The sequence below is a fragment of the Petromyzon marinus genome, chromosome 9 (assembly GCF_048934315.1).
Source record: "Petromyzon marinus isolate PM22_M1 ecotype Great Lakes invasive population chromosome 9, UKy_Petmar_22M1.pri1.0, whole genome shotgun sequence".
Classification (NCBI taxonomy): Eukaryota; Metazoa; Chordata; class Hyperoartia; order Petromyzontiformes; family Petromyzontidae; genus Petromyzon; species Petromyzon marinus.
Genome location: NC_133675.1, coordinates 5,402,208 through 5,420,908, shown reverse-complemented (window position 1 = coordinate 5,420,908; position 18,701 = coordinate 5,402,208). Strand labels below are relative to the sequence as shown.

The following is an 18,701-nucleotide window of genomic DNA, read 5'->3' as shown; positions in this document are numbered from 1 at the left end:
TCTGTCTGCAACGGATCACTCGGTCTCTTCCCTATATCCTTGACACCACTCCCCTATCCGCGGTGTGCCACGGGTAAAACAAAAACATGATCACAGTTTGTACACAGTGTGACAAAGCTTGCCTGGAGATTGCCAAGAGGACGATGGTAAGGAATCGACTCGCCGGCACGCATGGTCGCTGCGGGGTTTGCCGATTGCAAGGCCTTGCCGATGATTCCTGACAGACGCCGCTCTCCCAGAGCTCTATCGATTCGGAGCCGCATCCCACGAGATGCCGATTCAGTGCCGTATAAATCACACCGAGTCACGAGAGATTTGACGAAGCACGGCGACGTCTCAAGAAAGTATACTTTTTGTTTCAAGGCTACATTCGCGTCGTCATCTCCTGTGAATGCAGCGAATGGTTGGCGAGCATGTGTGATGATTGACAACGCGGTCGGCTTCTAAGTGTGCGCAGTCGCGTCGCGCAGTTGGTTGTCAGAGTGGGAAAGCTGACATGGGCAGCTGAAATGGCATGTTGAATTGGTTGTGCCAGAAACAAGTAAATGGTTCATTATTCTTGCCTAAGTATCGGTGTTTCTTTTTAGCGTCCGGTACAACAGCATCTACACATTCGTCACTTAGACATTTGGAAAATTATATCTATGCACTTGCTGGTTCTCTTACTGCCGCCAATGCATTTGTGAAAAGCTCAAAGGCATGCATTTATATTTCAGTCAAATTAGTGAATGATAACATTGTTTTCTGTTGTTTTATTCAAAGACAATTATTTTTCCCCTTACTGGCATATGGTCGTCCTCTCCTGCCAGACATCAATTTAACTCCAATTCGCTTCCTTACAAACTTTCATCTTTTTCAAAACATATAAATCCACCCGCCACCCCCCCAAATGTGTACAGCATCTTGAGATGCAGTCCCATGAAGATGTCTCATCACCATCATTATAATCAGCAGCCACGGCCAATCCACTGCTGAGATGAAGGCCTTCCCCAAGCCACCGCCAACTCTCCCCCCATGGTTATGCGATTTAGCGATCCACCTCGCTCCATCTCTACACACGAGCTGATCTCCCCACTCCATCTCTACACACGAGATTATCTCATTGCTCCTCCATCTCTACACACGAGATGATCTCCCCACTCCACCTCAGCACACAAGCTGATCTCCTCATTCCATCTCTATACACGAGCTGATCTCCTTGTTGCATCTCCAAGGTTGATGTTCTCTCGGGCGCGTATTGCATTACCAATCGAAAAAAAACCTAATCGACAAAATGTTATCGCTGCATAAGATCTATTCACTTACTACTACGTACAGGAAATACTGTTTGTGGTGTGGGGGGGGGGAGGGGGATTCCACCGTTAATAACCTTACAAACGCAAAATGAAACAAATTATTTTGGTTATAATGTACTGGTAATCGTGCACAAGCACAAATAACGCATTGAATTCCACGTTTTCGTCAATAAAACTTTGGCCTTGCTGGCAACGGCATGTCTTCACGGCACAGTCTCCACCCCTTATCCACTCCATCCCTGAGGTTTCTCCATTTAAGTGCAATGAAGAAGGGCCATTGCTTGAAACGTCACCCGCTATATACCTTTCCTTTTAAGGCCGCAGTGTGCGTACGACGAGCGTGTTGCTTTTTGTTGTTGGTGGCTTGTGGCCATGTGCCGCTACACGTGTTTCTTTTCAGAGGCACGGGAGAGTTGTGGTGTGACCCAGCCAAATCAAAGAGGTGAACAGCATTGCCCCTGCAGTTTAACCTTCGGCCAAAGCCTCATCATGATTCAGAATTCCAGACCAAATACGAACTTACGAATTCATCTAGCGTGGCTGCACCACGTGCACTCAAGTTTCTCTCCACTCAGCTATAACCTTGAGAAGAGCCACACGCTCGGGAGAAAGTGGTTAAAATGTAAATTTAGCATTCAAAAAAATCACCAAAGTGTATTCCAATTTGTTCAATCAGAGCAATTGTCGTTTTATTTGCGCCCATACGCATATTTAATGTGGGTGAATTGTCAGAGCCTGGATCGTTAAGGCCGTTAGTGTAAATATCGTATTTTACAAACCACAGCCGCGGTGTTTAATAGATTATTCTAATAATCCATTACGGTAGAGTAGCTGCTCGATCATATAAGCACACACAGCAATATATCTCCCGCTACGGCTTAATCCAGCATCCAAATAATTACGCCCTTTCTCTCGCATTCTATGCAGAATATATAAGGGGTCTCGACAATCGGGGCAGTCCAAGTCCAAAAATACTCCGTGACTCCCTTCTCAAAAACAAGCAATGGAATGGCACTCATCCACACTGCGACTTGTAGAAATTCCACATTCCAATAGAGGGGGTCAACACATTTATGCATATAAACAAAACGAACCAATTTAACTTAAAAATACACGTGTAAATATGCACACACCCATACACGCAAGGGCACAGATCCCACGGTAGCTTACAGGCCGTTGGGACAAGTGCTGTTAGCTAGCGCCCATAAAGGCCATAACAGCACACAAAGCGGGTGGTCTTGTCAGATGCATGCCCGGCCACCTTTGTCTCCCCATTGCCGATGCTTACACATCGTACCAGGTACTCATTTGAGGCTGAATCGACCTAGGCGAGGCCCGGGACCGGAATGGAACTCGAGTCGCCGGGTTTGGTTAGCACGCGCAGCGTGCTAACCATTGCACTACTGGTTCCACCAAAAACAAAGATCCCCCGTGTAGCTTTAACAGACTGTTGGGGCAAGTGCTGTTAGCAAGCACCCATGAAGGCCGGCAAGGCACACGAGGGGGGTAGGTGGCCACCACCACACCCAGCCGCCTTTGTCTCCCCCGTGGCGACATTTACACATCGCGCCAGATATTAATATGAGGCTGAGTCGAGCTCGGGGAGGCCCAGAACCGGTTCAAATAATGGTCACTGGTGTTAACCGTAAGCGGGAATCGAACCTGGGTCGACATGTTCATAGCGCAGTGCAATAACCGCTACACTATATCCCCCCCCCCGCCCCACACACGCAAACGCATCACAAATTGCGACAATAACGTACATGTTGTATGTCGGCCGTGCAATCTGTGTCCGTTATTCCCGGCCGCTCTGTTTTTTTTTATATCTCTGGCTGTCATCGGCGCTGTCACGTCTGAGTGCTCGCGCTCGCGTTTGACAGCGGTCCGTGCGAGGTCAGACGCAGAGCAGAGCCCGCCGAGTGGATGGACTCAATGACCCCCTCCTCTCCTCCGCTCTTTGACAAATCCCGGCCCACGGCCCCGTCGTCAATACGCGACAGCCGAATACAGCGGAGGAACAGAGGGACCGGTGGTTGGGGGGGGGAGGGGGGACACACAATCGTATTGACCCCAACAAATGTCTGAAAGATGGCCAGCGCCATATTCTTGGTTCTTTCGGTAAAGTCACGTAGAAGGGAACCATGAATGTAAATGTTTTCTTCGTGCCGAAGCGGAAGTAAATGTTCAACGAATGCGCGTTGTGTGTTTTCCTTAAGTTTAGTTATTATACATTACTTGCGTTTGGGTTTCTGTGTTTTCAATCATTTGTTTGGTATCACACTCTCTTTTTTACATATATATTTCCTTTCCCACAACATGTGTTTTGTGTTATGAGACCTCCTTTGCCAGTAACAAGATATAGGAATAGGTTTTACCCTTTTAACTGGCACAAAAACTGACACCTTTATTCAAGGCATCATGTTTGCATTTTGACTGCTTGTGTTGTGGTTATTGCAAACATGATGCCTCGAATAAAGGTGTCAGTTTTTGTGCCAGTAAAAGGGTAAAACCTATTCCTATGTGTTTTCTGGTTCCAGACGATTTTCACCCTTCGCTCGCTAACCTTTTCCCCACTGCACTTAAAACGCTATTCAATGTGTTAGTTGGAGTGGTGACATACAATTAACCAATTTTCTCTTCTAGGTTATTGATTTCGCTGCTTATGCTCATATATAAAGTATGTTTGTGTGGTCCGTAATAAGCTTTGCCATTCTCTTTAGCAATGTTGAAGTGCAACTGGCATTGTCCCAGCGATGATAACGATGATAAATAATGAATTGTGTTGATTTCTTTGTTTAAATTCTGTTGTCTGTGTTTTTTTCACTTCGTGGATTTATTTGTACCGGAGCACAAGTACAAGACCTCTGGTACCACCGCTAGGGTCTGAGACTGACCTTGCAACATACATATTATGATAATCAATGATGTGCCTGCTCTTAATCTCTGCAATTACTCATTAAAATCGGTTAAGTGTGCAGCCATGAGGCATTGTATCTGGACCGTCACTCTTCACAACACCCCCCCCCCCCCGTCTCGCTCCTCCGTGAAGAATAATCGATTCTGGAGAGAAATCCCGGTTGAGTGAGGTCGGCTGTACGATGGCCTGGTGGTCATCGCACCATCGAGCCGCAAGTCAAACAAGGGACAATAACCACCGCCTGCTGAAAATTTCCATCGATATTAATGTCGAAATTATTTCAAAGCCGAAGCCTTAAAAAAAAATGCAAAAAAAAAACACAGCCGTAAACTTAACGCGAATGATGTGTGTCAATCGGTTGGGGTTAGGCACATCAAAGGTATTAAGTTCCAATGCTCGGCGTAATGAAAGCGGCAAGTGGTAGAAGACGAACAAGAAGAAAAAAACACGACTTGAAAAGAAGTGATCTGGAGCGCAAGTTCATTAAGAATCGGGTGCCGTTATTAAACTTAATGAGTCCCGAGAAGGAAGCTGCACTGGAGGGGCTCAGGCATGGGGGTTTGCGACTGAGGTAGGGATCGGCTGAAACGTTAGGGAGGTGGGTACGAGGGTGGTGGTAATTACATCCTTTTAAATCCTGAAAAGTCTTTTGTTCATGCACATTCCCTGCCCGTGACTGGGCCAGCTATTTAAAAAAAAAAGCCCAGGAGCCATGCCCCCTCCACCTGCATGTGTATAGAGATGCGCAACGGGCACTCAGCGTCCATGGCGGAAACCGGGAGACGCAGCATTACGGATGGCAAGAACCTCTCGATCTCAGTCTGTCTGTCTGTCTATGTGTCTATAAGTATATGTGTGTGTGTGTGTATATATATGTCAATCTCCTTCCCCTACCCTTTCATTCTGTCGTCATTGTGCTGGTGTCCCTTTCTACCCGTCATAATCCACTTGTGTGAACTATAAGCCTTGTCGAACAGCATTAGCTCAATACAAAACTCCCGATTCATCGTCCTCTTTGCGGGCCTCGTGCTCCTGCCTGAACTCTCTCATTCAGCGTTGCCGGCCCCCCCGCACCCCCCCCCCCATCTGCCGGCTTGGAGAACCGCGATCCACCACCGCCTCCGCTGCCGCCACCGACGCAGCAGCAGCAGCAGCAACGCCACTCCGCTCGCAAGACAATTCCACCTTTTTGCTTCTTCCTCAAAAACTCATCACGATCCAAAAAATTCGCCGCTCTCTATTCATGCCGCCTCTCCTTTCTCATCTCCTCCTATTCACACCTCCCGCCCGCCGCCTTCTTTGTGTCCTCGTGACCCATAACCCACTTGTTAGCCTCCCTAGCCGTGTTTAGGTGAATTTCACTGGCCAAACGTGAATTTCCTCACTAGTTGGTGGGGGAGGAGGAGGTGGGGGGGGGGACCCAGGCCATCGTGGTTGGCAAGAGGGAGGTGCGGAGGGGGCAGGGGGTGGGGGCGGGGGGGGGTGCCCTCTCCAAACAAAAAAAAAAGACCACCCCCGCCAGCCAATCTATTCACACCGCGGTAACCACGGAGACGGACGGCCCCGCGCTCACAAAGCCACGATTTAGCGCCTCGGGTTGCTAGGCGACGACCAACCAGCAGCATGTACGCGCACGCACAGTGCCGGCCGGCCGGGCACAATGTATATGCCCGTGAGCACGCACACACGTGTGTGCTGTGCGTGTGCAGCGTCCGTGTGTGCTGTGCGTGTGCAGCGTGTGTGCGCGTGGCGCGCGCATGCAGGTACGTGCGCGTGGCCCTCCCCCATCCCTCCGCGACGCCGCGGCATTGTTCACGCGCCGCGCCTCCTCCGCCCGATTCCTAAGCGGCGGCGTCTGCGCCGTTTCATCGGCGAGGTTTGAAACACGAATCTGCCCATTAAACCGGTAAACGAGACGGGGCGATTACCCTCCCTTTCTCAAAAGTCCGCTAACTTCAGGCGAACGTGTTCTCAGATTTTTTTTGCCGAGAGAACGCAGGAACAATTCCCCGGTCGCACGTGATGCTTGGAACCTGCGCTTGGCGTCAGCGATATTAGTCGCCGAGGTGTGAACCATGCGTTGCTTGTAAAATTCCACTCGGAGGCAGGAAGGGGGGAGCGCACGTATGCAAGACGGAGATATCACATTGACCTGGGCACCGGACGTGTGGGCTAGAAGGGTCGATGGCCGCTGGGGTTGAGACCTACGGCAACGTGGGAGCCGAAGGAGGGAAGGTGCCCGAGAGGACGTCCACTGCGGAGATCGAGCAATGAAATGCAGGTGCTGGATTGGTCGTTGCGAGACCGTGAGAGACGTACGCACGCTGAGCTTCTTTCACACCGTGCATAGCCAACCGTGCTAATCGGAGGTGTTGGGGGAAGGACAGCAAACTAAACACAAAGAGCAGTCCCAATTGAAGACGTGGTAATGGATTGTGAAGACCTTCACCTGGCTGTTGATAGATCACGGCTGACGATGACGATGATGATGATGAGGAAGGCGAACGGGAACTTCCGAGTGCGTACGGCATTTGAAAGGGAGCACCTCGCCCCTTGGCGCATTGCCACCCAGCAAGTAGCTGCTGCCCCGGTTGCCAAATTATTGCCGAAGATCGGCGGTGCAGGCCGCAGGAATTACGGTTCGAGCAAAACCCCGGGGGCTCGCCAAATGCACCGTCGACGCTGCGGGGGCACATCGCGGTTTGCAGGACTACCCGTCTTGCTGTGCTGCGTGTTGCTGCCGTGAAGGGGGTGAGAGCCGGTCACGCGTCGAGGGTCCCCACCCCTCTTTTTGTGGTCCAGGCCCCCCCCCCCACCCCCCCTCTTTCGCGGTCGCGGCCCGATTCACACCGTCACACTTCGTTAATCGCTGTGAATGGCCGAGTTAACGGCCTCCTTAATTAGCGTAAACGAGGGACAGGGTTTCTAAACAAATATCGTCTGCTGCCACCTTTTCTCTTCCCCACAACGATGCATTTCTCCCTTAAAAATGCTTTTGCAGTCCTGAGCTCACGCGAATGTATGCAATTATGCCGCGACGTGATAGCTTCATCACAGTCGCGCCGTGAAGAACTTAATCTGTTGCGTCGCCGAACCTCGCTCGCGACGCAAGGTTAAGGGCGAAGACAATCTTAGCACCGTTGAGGCAAATCGTGGCGTGCGTGGGATGACCTTGGCAAAAACCAGGACCCCGAGTCGATAATGGTACGAGGAATTTAAATTGATAGAATTTAGCCCGAGATTTACGTGCATTAAAGCCTTGCCATTTTCGCCGATAAATCTGCTGAATGAGATGCATCTGCTTGAAAGATTGAGAGGGGCGGGTGGGGGATGGCGGCTTCCAGAGGCACAAGAGCAGATGCCACACTTTGTCAGAGCCCTTGGAGGGAAGGCTGGCAGGCAGAAGCCAGGCCAGCAAATATTCATTAACCTTAAGCGTAATGCCTTTGTCAGTTAAGAAACCCCGTTGGTCAAACAAAACGAAACAAATAAAGCCCATCGCCGCAGACGAGGCCAAGCGCAATATTCCCAACAAATACGCAGGAAGACGGGCAGACGTGAATTCCAGTAAATTCCAAATAACGGAACGCGAGGCTCCCTTTCACCTTCAGGGACTGGGCTAAAAGCACAGGGAGCAAAAAGACAAACACATTAAGCACAAAGCACGAGAAACACAGACGGGCCGTGATAAAAGATAGAGAGACAGGCAGACAGGCAGGCAGAGAGAGCACGGAGTGTGTGAGAGAGAGAGAGAGAAGGCGGGCGAGCAAGTAAATAAGAGAGAGAGAGAGAGAGCGAAAGAAAAGCCTCATTTACTCTGCGTTTATTAAATTGCTAATTTCTGCTTGCAGAGATTTAGCAGCTCTTTAGCAACCCGTCAAAACTCCATTCAGCGTCTGGTGGGGATGGAAAGGGGAATCAGAGGGAGGATGAGTGGGGGGGGGGCACAGGGTTTAAAAGTTAATGACAAACTATTTTTTCTCCCCAGGAGGAACAAACTGGCCTTTGTGTCCCGATTCCCCACGATTTAAAAAAACCCTCTTTCCATGCGAAGTTCTTCCCCGCCCCGCCCTTCTCCCTTGAGTTTCTCTTGGGGCGCGCGAGCGAGTTGCTATGTACGCATGGGATCTGAGCGCTGGGAACCGGGCTTAGATCACCATGTGCAATTGAGAATAGGGGTGCGGTGCAGGGGTCCTAGTGGGACACACACACACGAAAAAATGTTGAGCGGCAAAAGGGAGTTTGGGGGTGAGATCTCATCTCTGTCATTGATTTATCTAAGCTGTGCCCGAGCGCTGGCGCGCGCCTCTGCGGAGACACGAGCGGGCGGATGGGTAAAAAAATAAAATCCCTTACCTATTAAAACAAAATTACAATATCAAAGGCAAGAACGCACGCGCTCTCTCCGGGCGGCACGACGTCGCAAAAGTTTGATCGTGAGGTTATATTGTGGTTTCATTTTAAGCTCTCAAGGCAGTCACGCCGAGTGAACAAAAAGGAACGACAACAACGGAAATCAGTCTCGCCATCGTCGTCTCGTTACGAAATACAGTGCTGACATTACGACAACTAATTCCATTCAGATTAAAGTTTTTGTTTTACCTTCTGGATGAAAACCAGACCAGACAAAGAGCGATGTAAAACTAAAATCTATTTTTATTTTACCGGGTAAGGTCCACTGAGTCATGTAGCTCTTTTTCAGAAGCGATCTGGCCACAAACAATAGATCAACGAAGTGGCTTACCGCGTGTAAATGTATATCGCAGCCAACTAACTCTAGACGCATGTTTCTAAATATGGAGGGAAAAACCGGAGGACCCAGAGAAAAATCCACGCGACCGGGCATCAGCGGTTGGGATTGAACCCACGACCTTCTGCATCCCCAGCAGAGAGAGTTAACGTCTCGCCGCCGTGGCGACGTTGCTTTCATTACGTTCGTAAGGTGGACCTCTGTGTGGTTCTTCAGGCCGTTCCCCACCCGGCTCCTCGATCTGTGCTCGCGCAGCACTTAGAGCACTGTGCACAAACCCCATTCGCGGTCATTAACTTCACGCCCTCACGATTATCCGCACGGACGTCCCCAGCCCCAACGTAGGTTGGAAGACACGGAACCATCCCGTGGTTTCATATGGGTAGCTCAGCTCCAGTCTGAAAGTGCAGATTCGAAGCAGTTTGAGTATTTTTGTTGGCAAATTTTTACATTTGTATTTACAATGTTAAGGTCAGTGCTTGGTATCAGCCGGGTCTGTCCATATAGGTGCCCTAGAATATAGCACACCGCCTTCCGCTATGGCTGTGGCTACTACTACCAGTCACTTGTATGCATGTTGAACTTCTTTCGCACCGTACGTAGCCAACCATGCTAATCCGCCTATTCAAGCCTACCAGTGATCCAGAACGTATTGCCACAGCTGGGACACCACATCCGGTACATACCTCTCGCTATGGCTGTGGTTACTAATCACGTGCTGTTCGCCACCAGCACCACTAGCACCACCTCCTCCTCCGGTCTACCAGAGACCCAGAAATTATTAAGTGAGAAATGGAGCATTGGCTATGGCGCAACTGGCCATAAGTGGACGGCTCACCAGAAAAGTAGGATTTGTGAGCACACGCGGGCGCACTGCGGAGAGACACAACGTCGACATGAAACACTCGCGCACCTGCTCAGCAGCCCAGACCCACTCCAAATCCATATCCCGCCGACAATCGCCTCAAAGTTACGATGACTGCGTATTACCCCCTCCTCCTCCCCCCCCGGCCAGCACCCCAAGGCTAAATGACATCTCACGGAGGAATAAGCAGCCCACATTGTGATACCCTTTCCAAAGCTCACGACTCTGCGTTTAAAATGACAAACTTCCATCAGGCGCTGACACCACCGGCGTTCTGCACCAAACGGTTTACATTTCAGGTGCGTTTTAACTCACCGTTTAAACTCACCACTTACCTGCTCCACTTCGTGATATTTACATTTGACTCACAGCCCATTGTCAATCCACTGCTGGACGAGGGCCTTCCCACGCCACCGTGTTGGTTGCAGGGGTCGTTGGACCCCACTTCACCGTGCTGGTCGGTGTTGGCTCAGATATAATTCACCGATGATGTTAGCCGTGGCCAGGAATTGAGCCCGGGTCACCGTGCTTCATAGCCCAGCGCAGAAACCACTCTCCCTCCCCATCCCAATCCATAGCAACTATTTAACTAATTTAATTTATTTTTACCAGGTAAGGCGCACTGAGCTGTATAGCTCTTTTTCAGAAGCAACCTGGCCACAAATGATAGCTCACCGAAGTGGCTTCTTGTGTGGAATTTAGAGCAGCCAAATACTCTAAACGTGCGTTGATTCTAAATGTGGAGGAAACAACCGGAGGACATAGAGAAAATCCACGCAACCACAGGGAGTACATCCAAATTCCAAATATACAGCAGACGTCAGGGTCGGGATCGAACCCACGATCTCCTGCATACCAGGCAAGGTAGTTAACATCTTGCCACCATGGTGCCCCTCTCACTGCCGTGGGACACGAGTGAATATGCGGTTGCATTTTGCAAGGCATGCAGAGCTTTTGCAGTCTTGAAGTCTATTTTGGTTTTCGGTTGGCTGCAAAAACTGCCATTGGACATCCTTTGAAGCGGTTAGCAGCAGTTGCGCGGGGTCAATGAACCAATGATCACTGTTAAATATTTCTGTTGTAAAATCGGTATCGGCCCGCGAGTATTTGTTAATGCCGAGCCTTCCCAGAGGTTTTTGAAGTGCAAAGCTGACGCGATCCCCCGCTGCGATTTTTAAAAAATCCGGATGCCGAGGTGAAGCGGGTGCGATGCAACCGAGACGGATACAGGAAGAGAAGCGGTATCGGGTGACGATGGGGGAGGCGCACGTTCATCACGCGGCCTCCTCACACCGCTTCCAATGTCATACGACACACACATACAAAAACAACCACCGCCGCTCACCGCTACGTGGCGGTGACGTCAGCGCGCTTCTTGTGCCAGGCTAGGTGCAATTTGAGACCATGTGAAGTGTCGGAAGTTACCACTGGCAGGAGGACATGGAACAGACCCAGGTGCCATGGGATGACTGAATGTGATGACTGGCAGATGCACCAGCTTTGCTCCTCACTCTGCCAACTTTCTGCATTTTAGTTGCCCTGCTTTACCTTGTTTCAAGCTCTGGATCACCCTTCGCACTTATTCAACAGGCAACCACTCTCAGGTAGCGGCTCGTTCCACACAGAGATATGCACAATGACCAGGATTAGCGTTGTTTTATAGACTGTTGGGGCCGAAGCTTAATTTCTCACAGAATATTGCTTGGGCCGCTGGTAGATTGGCGTAGATGGCACGTGACGAGCAGCACCACCCAGAGCGGGAGGTAATAGTCGATGTGGCGCGCCAAGTGTGGATATACATTCCGGGTTGCCAAGGTACCATACCATGTCACATTTGTCTTCCCAGCGCTGCTGTTTACAGAATGTTTCAGGCACTCGTGATGAGGCTAAAGTTGACCTCGGGGTAGGCCTAGGACAGGTGTAGATGCTATTTGTTAATGATGCAATGCGATGGACAGTAATTGAACCCAGGTCTCCAAGACCTAAACGTTGTGTGCTAATCGCTGTGCCATCGCCACCGAAAAAATGCGTGCGCAAACACAAAGATTCCCCCGTATAGCCTTAGCATACCGTCGGGGCAAGTGCTGTTAGCGAGCACCTACGAAGGCCGGCACGGCACACGAGCGGGTGGGCGGCCAAGAGCATGTCCGGCTGCCTTTGTCCTCTAGTCGCGATGTTTACACATCACTCCAGGTACTCCTTTGAGGCCGAGTCAACCTAGGGGAGGCCTAGGACCAGTTAAAAAAATCGTCGCTGGTGTTGGCCGCAAGTGGGAATCGAATTTGAGTCGCCGGGTTCGTAGGGCAGCGTGTTAACCACTACACACGTACGCACATACACACGCGCGCACACACACGCGCACACAGCTCGAGCAACATGCGCGTGCAAGTCCGCGAGCAAGCCCGGGCAATGGGCTCCTCCACAAATACCCCCAGAGCACGCTCGTTCCGTTAGCGCTCACACACTCCTTGTGCATGCACGCCTGCCCAAAGCGAAAGGCAGCCACCAAAGCGTGACACTTTTAGAGGGCCCCCATGTGTTCCAAATGGCAGCCAACTGCTATAAAATGACCCATTGCCACAGCAGCGGCGGCGGCGGCAGCGGCGGCGGCGGCCTCGTCCCCTTTAATTTAGGGGCAGAAACCAAGCACGCCGATTTGCTCAAGCCGCGCTTGAATCTCAGCGCTGGAAGAAGCACGGATTGAAATTAGATCGGCGGCCGTCACACTCTCGTTAGCTACTTCCACAAATGTCACCGGACATAGCCTCCCCACCCAACCCCCTCGCCACCCGCCACCCCCTCCCATGACCCGTGACACTCTTCCCGGCGGTTGTCGCCGTCCCCCCGTGCTCCACATCTCAGTTGACGGCGGCAACTCGATCACCCGCGAGAGAATTTATACCCGCGTCGTTCAAAACACGGAGAACTGTAAAACCTGGTGAGGCCGTCTCGTCCACAGCGTCAACCAAGAAGAAGTTGACATGGACACTTTTACTGTCACATCGTTCCAACCACATCGGGGGGGGGGGGGCGGGGGGGCATTTGTTGGACTGTTACGCCGCTGGACTGCGAGAGATGGCGACGACTTGGCGAAAGGCTCTTTATCTAGCAGTGGATTAATCGTGGCCTATGATGATGATGATGATAATACATCAGCACGTAACAACTATGTGCCCCAGACACCGAATAGATACATATATATGTGGCGTTCTGCACAAAAGTCAGCCTCAAACATAGCGCTCACGTAAATATAGGGTAAGCGCCTCTCCTTTCAAGCATGTGTATATATTCATGTGAGCATGTCCATGTCCCCAGGAATAGTAATTTGGCAAAGTGTGAACGGGAGGAACGTGGGTTGGCAGGCTCGGTGTGGTGAACGAGTGGGAGGGGGGGGGTGGCAACTCAAGCAGAGAGAGCGACATCCGATAGGGATACACATGCCAGTACATCGAAGCGGCTGTCAGTTTCACGTCTCGTTATTAGCCGCTCGGCGGCGAGCGGGGCCCCTAATCGGCACGTCAGGCCCGGCACAGCGCGGCGGCGCACAGCAGCGGGCAGGCGGGCCCTCCCCTCCCCCACCACTCCCCTCCCCGTTGCGGGAGAGCGAGCCGTGGCCCCGACGCCGAGCTTTTGTCGCGAGCGCGAAATCACGATGCCACCTCCTCCTCTTCTTCTCTTCGCGAGCACCCCGGACGCCCGATCGCCCTAGCCCCCCCCCCCACCCCCCCTCCCCAATTACGGGCAACTCAAGGCCTGTTTGTTAAGGCCCCCCCTACACCCCCTCTTCGACGAAAAATTGTGCGAGTTTTGTCACCGTTATAAAAACAAAGTGACTTGCGCAGGTACGTACCGTCACCCGCCCGCTCGCCTAAACAGATATTTCGCACGCGTTTCGCTAATTACCGAGGTGGAGGTGGGAATGCGCCTGAGAGTTGTGTCCGATGCGGCAATGGAATGATGAATTCAGCTTAAGGGCGCCGCGGTGGCGAGATGTTATCTCCCTCGCCTGGTATGCAGGAGGTCGTGGGTTTGATCTGGACTCTGACGCCTGTGTATTTGGAGCTTTGCATGTTCTTCCCGTGGTTGTGTGGATTTCTCTCCGGGTCTTCCAGTTTTTCCTTCCACATTTAGAAGCATGCATTTAAAGTATTTGGCTGCTATAATTTTTCACATGTTATGCCACTTCGTTGAGCTACCACTGTTGGCCCGGTCGCTTCTGAAAAAGAGCTGTATAGCACGGTGGGGCTTACCTGCTAAAATAAATAAAAATAAGTTGAAAGTTTATGATGTGCAGGTGTTGGGTGGGTTTTGCATTGTAAGACCGTGAGGGATGGCGATGGCTTGGGGTGGCCTTCATCCAGCAGTGGATTAATCATGGCTGATGATGATTATTGGCGATTACGAGGAGTGTAACGAAGCATCGATTCATCGGATAAAATAGGTTCTTGTGCTCACAATGCATGCATAGGATCATCGATTGAGAATTTATTGTTACACAAAAATGTATGCCAACAATATGCTAATGCGTGGGCTAACTGGTTAAGCAAAATGTTTTTACGAGACCACGAGCAACACACCTGGCCACCTTTGTCTCCTCAACACTCTGGTGTACACACCGCACCAAATACTCATTTAAGGCAAATTTGTGGGAAGCCCAGGACCGGTTCAAATAGTCGCCACTGATAATAGCACACAAATTCACACTTACGCACCACACGTGCAAAAAATACACACATCTCCCAATAGAACAGAGCCTGACACGTTAAGGTTAAATGAAGGGAAAAAAAATGTAGTGTTCCATCCTGCGTGCAAAAAATCTATACATTTGCACAGATGCGCCTTTGCCCTGAGATGCCCCCCCCCCACCTGGGATGGCTACGCGAGGGAGCTTCCGGGAGGTCAGAGCAGCACCTGCCCCCAAGCAATTTCCCACGGAGAGGTTAATGAGGCTGTGCCTCATCATCATCGTCATCGTCGTCGTCATGGCGGCGCTACTTGCGATGATGGCCAACTCTGGGACTGGGGCGGGGGGGGGAGGAGAGAGAGTGGCGGTGGCGGCGGCGGTGGCCGCGCTCTCGGGAGAGAGGTCGCGGCACGCGCGCGAAACGGCCGTTTCGGAAGGGAAGGGGCCACGAGGCTCGTGGGAAATGCGCGAGAGTCATCGATATTCGAGATGCGGCCAGCGAGACAGCGAGACGTCCGATGACCTCATCGCTGAACTGTAATCTCGGGAGGGGAGAGAACGCGAGTGGCCGTGCACGCGCGCGCGCTCGCCGCTGCACGTGCGAGGGTTTTTAATGGGCACGCACGTGCACCGGCCTGCACATGCATGAACAAAAAAAAAAGCAAACCCTCACTTATTCCGGCGCACTGCTTCACGTAATTATTGTTCACGCGGCAGATTATTTTTTCTTCTCCCTCGCTAATTTGAAATCCTCCCATACCAGATGCCCTTTTATAATGGTAATGAATTTGTTTCACACCACCACACCATTCCCTCAATTATGTATTAATAGATCGCGTTAAAAATGTATGCGAATAATCTTAGCGTAGCAACGATGTTTTGTTTTTAATCAATGTGCGGGTCCATTTCTTGTCAGCACGTTCTCTCTCTTTTTTTACACTTTATTTTCTCGTTTATTTATATTTCTCAAATCAGCTGCCACAAGTGCATTCCAACCACACCCCCACCCCAAATCTTATCTGCATCACCTGGCACTTCTTATCAGCATTGGCGTTGGGTTGCATGTTTGCCAAGCCTGTCCAATGGCCTCTTTGGCTCGAGATGGGCCTATCAGATAGCGGGAGATGGATTGGTGAGCAAACAGTCCAACGGCCCCGATAAGCTAAAAATACCCTTCAAGTTACCAGCAGATCTATTGGAAGCGTTAACTTGCCGCATGGCATCGTTTGAGGCCGCAGACCATCACCCCCCTCCCTCCGCCAAAACCCGCGCGACCGGCGACCACCTCGCCCTTAATCCTCGCCAAGACGATCCGCCCGGTGAGAGGCCCTCCTTCCTTGCACGAACCAGCCACCACCGCCGCCGCCGCCGCCGCCGCCGCCTTTAAATCCGATTTAATAGACTTCCGACTCCCGGAGGCAGGAATACAGTTTCAAGGGAGAACCCCGCAGGGAGTTGGAGCTCCGCTACGCAAGCTGCGCCAGCCTTCGCGAGCGCGAAGTGCCCGGCGTGAGCGACGTGACGGTAAATCCGCGGGAACGCGCTTGGCAGAGAGGTGCCACGAGTTGAAGAGCGGGGGGAGAGGGAGGGGGGGCACGCGCGCGGTGTCGCTGCCGACGCGTCGGCTCGGCGACGCTTTAGCGCCCGCCACGGTGTCACGTGGTGGAGGTCCGCGCGCATCTCAAGAGAGACACAGGAGGCGTTGTGCATGCTCAACAGGTGACGGACGTGGAGTCGGTCGCGGACGTGACCTCGACGCAACCCCGTGTTGAATGCAGTGGCGCGAGCGTGGGTTGGCATTGGGCCCTGGTGGTACGAGGAATGAAATGGGGGGGGGCGGTGTTTTGAGCATCATGCTACCCCCCTCCCCTCGACACCTCTTCATAGCCCATTGCCTGGGCCTCTCCTGGCCTGTGGGCACCTGCGGTGCAGCTGCACTGCCTGCACGCTCTCCGACGACACCACCGGTGTACGCTCGCTCCATGGCGGTGGTGTGTGTGCATGTATGCATGCTGAACTTCTCTCGCACCGTACGTAGTGAACCATGCTAATCGGAGGTGAGAAAGAAAAAATGCGGCTGTACTCACAGGCGGGCGAGCTTCGGCGTCCCCAGGAAGAGCAGCTCGGGAAGGAGAGCGAGACGGTTCCTGTTCAAGCGCCTGGCCGACGACCACCACAAGGGAGTTGGGGGAGAGAAGTCGTGCGTTTTTTTGAATTGTGCAAATTTGCAAAGCATCCAGACTCAAGTTCACCTCAAGATGCCGCGTGAGGGAAATCATGTCAACGTGAGCAAGGCACGGAGAAAAACAACACACCTCACCTGATGACGGACGCTTGTGTTGCGACCGAAACGTCGTGTTCTTTTATTATTATTTTTTCTATCTACGTGACTTTACCGAAATAACCAGAGAGTATGGATTCCTGCAGTCTCGAAAGCTTCAAATCAAGATGAAAAACAACACACGTGTGAGAACAAAATGAACGTGGGTTTGCCCAGATTGAGCCGTGATGGGTGCAGCACAAGCTGTCGCAAAGGTGGCATCTCCCCCCTCTTAAACGTGGCACCGAAAAGTATCAAGAGAAGACGTCAAAATCTGAGACAATTACGATCTAGATACAACACAAGAATATAGCGTGTGTGTGTATTTATACAAAGGACAGTCACACAAACCCCATGAGCGGAATGGCGTTGGGAGGCCTTTATTTAGTAGCAGATTGACAAAGTGCTACAAGTTTATATATTTCAAGTGGACATATAAACACAAAGAACCCCCGTATAGCCTTTACAGACTGTTGGGGCTAGTGCTGTTCGCGAGCACCTATTAAGGCTGGCACGGCACACGAGGGGGTGGGTGGCCAGAACCACGCCCAACCGCCTTTGTCTCCCCAGTGGCGATGTTTTTACACACCGCACCAGGTACTCATTTGAGGCTGAGTCGACCTAGGAGAGGCCCAGGACCGGTTCAGATAATCGTCACCGGTGTTGGCTATGAGCGGGAATCGAACCCGGCAACTCGAGCAGCACGCTAACCGCCACACTACCGCTCGCCATATACACACACACACATATTCATACTCTACATAGAATACGTTACAGTACCTAGCTCAAAATAAACAATCGTCCTATTTACGGTGTCGCGAAATCCACTGCTGCACTCTACTTCTATGCTCCCACGTATACGCTCCGCGTCTCCACCTAATCCACACTGAGCGGTGTGGTGACCTCTGGTCAAATAACCAAACGTGAAGCGCAGGACGTGGCAGGGGCCTCATCCTGCAGCGCCGCTGTCCACGTGGGTGTGCGATACAACCCCCCCCCCCCCCGCAATGAGTGCTAAACGTCTACTCTAATAAAGGTTCTGCACTGGGATGTATTGTCAATTCCATACACAAATCGACACAGATAATAAATAGGTTTGTCTATGAACAGCCACATTTTTTTGGAGGTTTCACAAAAAAACACGCAATAAAACAAGCACGACAACTTTATATTTACAGTGAGGGAAAAAAGTATTTGATCCCCTGCTGATTTTGTACGTTTGCCCACTGACAAAGAAATGATCAGTCTATAATTTTAATGGTAGGTTTATTTGAACAATGAGAGACAGAATAACAACAACAAAAATCCAGAAAAACGCATGTCAAAAATTTTATAAATTGATTTGCATTTTAATGAGGGAAATAAGTATTTGACCCCTCTGCAAAAACATGACTTAGTACTTGGTGGCAAAACCCTTGTTGGCAATCACAGAGGTCAGACGTTTCTTGTAGTTGGCCACCAGGTTTGCACACATCTCAGGAGGGATTTTGTCCCACTCCTCTTTGCAGATCTTCTCCAAGTCATTAAGGTTTTGAGGCTGACGTTTGGCAACTCGAACCTTCAGCTCTCTCCACAGATTTTCTATGGGATTAAGGTCTGGAGACTGGCTAGGCCACTCCAGGACCTTAATGTGCTTCTTCTTGAGCCACTCCTTTGTTGCCTTGGCCGTGTGTTTTGGGTCATTGTCATGCTGGAATACCCATCCACGACCCATTTTCAATGCCCTGGCTGAGGGAAGGAGGTTCTCACCCAAGATTTGACGGTACATGGCCCCGTCCATCGTCCCTTTGATGCGGTGAAGTTGTCCTTTCCCCTGAGCAGAAAAACACCCCCAAAGCATAACATTTCCACCTCCGTGTCTGACGGTGGG

General features: G+C 51.2%; 1 protein-coding gene across 4 annotated transcripts in view; it reads right to left on the bottom strand.

Moving 5' to 3' along the window:
- LOC116940650 (slit homolog 2 protein-like) overlaps positions 1-18,701 on the bottom strand; it is a 196,429-nt gene that overhangs the window by 150,541 nt on the left and 27,187 nt on the right. For all 4 annotated transcript variants that reach the window (XM_032950759.2, XM_032950762.2, XM_076065837.1 and 1 more), the window contains exon 4: positions 16,599-16,670. In XM_032950759.2, the coding sequence (XP_032806650.1) occupies positions 16,599-16,670 (72 nt within the window). The remainder of the gene's footprint in view (positions 1-16,598; positions 16,671-18,701) is intronic.